General features: G+C 40.9%; 1 protein-coding gene across 1 annotated transcript; it reads right to left on the bottom strand.

Annotated features, from left to right (window-relative positions):
• Positions 1–1138: 1138 nt before the first annotated feature.
• cdkn1ca (cyclin-dependent kinase inhibitor 1Ca) lies at positions 1139–2808 on the bottom strand. Its single transcript, XM_034680550.1, has 2 exons — positions 1804–2808; positions 1139–1689 (listed from the first exon to the last, which is right to left on the bottom strand). Exons 1-2 carry the CDS (start codon positions 2228–2230, stop codon positions 1589–1591), a joined length of 528 nt encoding a protein of 175 aa, XP_034536441.1. The 5' UTR covers positions 2231–2808; the 3' UTR covers positions 1139–1588.
• Positions 2809–4320: the final 1512 nt, after the last annotated feature.

Here is a 4320-nt window from a genome sequence, read left to right as displayed (position 1 = left end):
TCTTTCTATGTTTTAACACTCTCTCTTTGCTCCCATACAAGTAAACACGGGCCAAAGTGAGAATAAACACTGGTAGGATTACTTTGGGCACGTCAGTGATAATAGCTTGCTTTGACTATGAAAAGAGACGGAGTGAAAAGAGAAAAGTCAAGGAAAGACCCGGGGGGTCGCGGAGCTCCAAAGGCTGATTTGCAGGTGAAATAGATGGCACACTCTGCGTCGTGGCCATTGTCCTGCCCTGTGTCCAGATGGCCAGTAGAAATCCTTTAGAGCTATAACTCCAACACTGTGGGGGTGAATATGCTTTCAGAGGGATTTGGCCTCTCTAATGGGATAATTTGGCAGTTCATAATAACGGGTGTAATTTTAAGCCTGACACTGCAGTCCTTACGATTATGGAACATCTTATAAAACAACACAAAAAATGCAATTACACTAAAACTTTCATCTTTTTTTTGTTTGCCAGTTATAAATCGATTTTTTCTCCAACTTATGAGGGGAAATCTTAATTAGCTTACTTGTTTGTGACCAGTACAAAGTCAGCATGCAACCAAAGATTTGCTTTCCCATATAACTGCAGTAAGACTGAAACCCTCTTGCTTGATATTCTGCTCAGAACAAGAATCATACAATCCAGTTTTGTACTTTTAATTCTTCAAGCTGCAGCGAGAAGTATGAGCATTTTTAGTAATAACTGCCACAGAGTTCAGGCAAGGCTGCCAGAGTGGGATTAGAAGTCTTTCTTTTCACTTCCGTCTGTGTTGACTGCATGGATTTTCGCTTCAGGCAATCTGCAGGAGAGACATGTTGTTGCACATAAACATAATTCATTTGTGTATTAGTGTTATGTATCCTGAAATGTCTCCAGTCTGCTGCAGGGCCAACTTTACTTAAAGCTTTAGACAAGCAAGTCCTGATTCATAGATTTGTGAGGCAGCGAATGGTAAAGTAATGAAGTTTTCTGAGCTATTTATCACTTTTTAATTTAGATAGGAACCACAAATAAAGATTCTGGGAATGTCCTAACAAAAATTAATCCAGTGTGGTGAATGCTAGTCCAAATTAATCTGCATATCAGCAGATTAATTTGGATTATTTTATTTTTTGTGCAAAATAAAAGGAAAAAGTCAACCAGTAGTTCAGTTAGCAAACAAAAAAGGGTTTATTGGCTTGTTATATTTGTAGACATACAAGCTTTTTGGTCTGCATCTCGTTTATTTTGGGCAAACATGACAAGGACAACATAGAGCTTTTCAGAAGAAGCTAAAATAGAAATGCAACAAGATTAAAAATAAAGATGAAACAGAGACAAAAATAAAATAAAATACTGAACAAATGCATGAACAACTACAGAGAAATTAAATAAAAGTTCATAAATTAAATAAATAAATATCACCAAGTGGTGTTGTTGCAGCACAGTTCATTGGGACTTCAATAACAACAAAATAAAATAACACAAAGTCACATGAAATAAAATAACAAAAATAAGATAAGATCAAATCAAATCAAATCCTTTGGTGCAGTGAGTAGGCTTTGGCTTAGTCCACTAAGGCCATTAAACATGAATTGTCCATTTTCCCGAGCACGTTCATCTTATTGTTTTGCACAGAGATGCTTCCCTGGAACTTGTGAGGAAAGGATTCAGGATGATCTTTGTTTCTGTGGACCTCCTCCTCTTTGTGAAGAAATCTACCAAGAAAGCAAAAAGAGAGAAGACGTTAGGACACTGATACACACTGACAAAACTCATTACTCATTAAACAAGCCGACAGTAGGGGTAGATATGTTAGACTCGTTCTTTACCTGTTATTTTTGTGTTGTTTCTGGGAATAGCTGCAGACTTTGAGTGCGTCCTCTTCCTCCTGATCGGCGTTACCTCAGCGGGACTCTTGCGCGTGTTGGAGATACTGGAGCAATTCTCCTGGTCGGTCTTTGCACTTTCTTCGCAGGCGCTCAACCTGTCATCCTCCTCAGTGCTGTGGGAGCAGACAGATTTCTCCTTCAGCTGTGCAGACTCATGGTAAACAGCAGCAGCGCAATCTGCGGGGATTTCCTCCCACTGAAACCTGCCACACATCGGCGTGTCAGTCTGGAAGTTAAAGTTCCAGCGGCGGCTGTCCTGGTCCATGATCTCTCTCAGCCTCTGCTTTAAGTCCCTGCGCAGCTGCTCCTGGTCCACCGAGCCGAACAGATTCCTGCAGACGGACTCTCTGCCCCTAATGGGATTCATCTTGAGGATGGTTCTTGTGGAGTTTTGGTGGAAAAGTATTTCTGTAATTTTAGGGGAAGCTGTAGTTGCTGTCTTCCTGAAGTGTGTGCTGGTCTTCTCAGAGCTTCAGGGGGATATAAAGGCTGCAGCGCGCACGGTGCTCTGTTTGTACACAATGAGCAGAGGCTGCTGATTGGCTGCAGCTCTTTGAATTGGAGGCTCACAGGAGGGGGCGAAATCCAGTCATTGTGCCTTGAAGACTCCTGAATAAAAGACCCCGGTTTCGTTCGGGATACTTTGAGTTGCAGCTCTTTGTCAATCAAAAACTGGAGCTTTACCTTTCCCGCGCTTTAGACATAGAACGTGCCTTTTATCCAAACATGGAACCCTCCATATGATGCGGATTTCATTGACTTTTACATCTATTCCCACTCACTTAATCATCTGTTAAACAGTGTGTCATACTCTTAATTAAAGCCCCTTTATGCGGAGCTGCTTTGATAGAAAGGCTCCTCTTTCCATGCCAACAAGATAAAGTGAGACAGGGTGGATGCTCAATGAAGCAAATCGTTCCCAAGCTCCACTGAACAGGTTGTGCTACCAGAGCGCCATGAGTTTATCCGACTTTTAATCCATGCATTTTGTGTATTTGCATATTTGCAAACTGTGAGCAAAAGATAAACTCCAAAGCTCACAGTGTTGCTGTCATTACATTTCTGTTGACTTTTTTTTCTTTGCCTCCAGGGATTTGTGATCAGTGGCAACTACAGGCCTCTCTGCCTGCAGGCCCTGGAGACCAAAGTTTCCCTGCCAAGATGTGATTGAAAGGAAGTATAGGATCCAAAATGAAAAGTAGTTCAAACGAGGATATGAAATGTAGTTTAAGTTACATATAGGTCAAGACGGCAGTAATTAAAAAGTGCTGTCATAGTTTTAATTGCTTTATTTCGAGAGTTTTCCCTACAGGTTGCAGAGAAATGTGCTAGTTTTTTCACTCTTGAATTAATTCAGCTGCTATATGTAAATTATTTTATAACTTCTGCTTGATTAAACCAATTTGATAAACTCTTGCAGCAAAACATGAGAAAAGGCTTCCTCTCATTCATTCATTGAAACACACTCTTTACATTAAAACCAGGGTCTGATTTACTGATCACTGAGCAGCTGAAGAGTCTGGGGGTTATGGGGCTTTGCGTGATGGCACCTTTGTGGCAGTTCGCTTTCATCACCAGATCAATTTAGCGACCTTCACGGCCCCTCTTCTTCTCGACTGGATTCACATCTCCACAGGCCTTTTATGTGAGAAATGCAAAAAGGTGAGAATTCTATTGAAAAAAAATCCATTCCCTTTTGGATCATTCTTTATTGCAGATAGAATATGATAAAGTGCTCTCTAGTGGCACAGTATGCAACAAATTGTGATGAAGTGTCATCTTGGGTGCCCTTCCAGAAGAGAAAACGTGATGCAGTGCCATATGCATGTCCCTACATGCTAGTAAAGGGTTTAGAACTTCTTTCTCATTAATGCATCACGACTTTCTTTGCACTGGTGCCTTCTTTTATTTTTATGTTCTAAAGTCCCCTGCTGGCTACAACCCTCATAAAGTGCTTGTCTATATATTCTTGATGCCATAAAGATGGCTGAGGAGAAAATCTAAGCATAACAATTACAAGGACACACTTAAACCAACATTTTATGAGTGAGCACAATAATAATCTGTGATTCAATGGGCAATGATTTGGATATTTATTACACATCTGCCTTCTTTCACCTTGTACTTAAGATTGAAAGGCTGTCACATTAAAGGAGTCAATGCTGGAGCGAGCAGGAAGAATTACACTCCTAATGTGTATCTATCTCCCTTAATGCTGCAACAACTTTTGGGCTTAATTTGAGTCTTCAGCTATAGATGGAATATGTAGAAACTAATGAAAAAGTTGATTGTAAAAGTGAAGTTGCTCTACATAAGTGTGTCATTAACTAGCAGGGGTAGGGGGTGCTGATGAGAGCGAAGTGCAGCAGCTGACCATCATGCAAATTGAAGGTGCACAGCAGTATCTGGGATTGGCTGGAGGGAGAGCCCCACCTTTGTCCCACCTCCTGATGGTCC

This window comes from Notolabrus celidotus, chromosome 3, assembly GCF_009762535.1.
Source record: "Notolabrus celidotus isolate fNotCel1 chromosome 3, fNotCel1.pri, whole genome shotgun sequence".
Lineage (NCBI taxonomy): Eukaryota > Metazoa > Chordata > Actinopteri > Labriformes > Labridae > Notolabrus > Notolabrus celidotus.
This window is presented reverse-complemented; position numbering and strand designations above follow the sequence as displayed.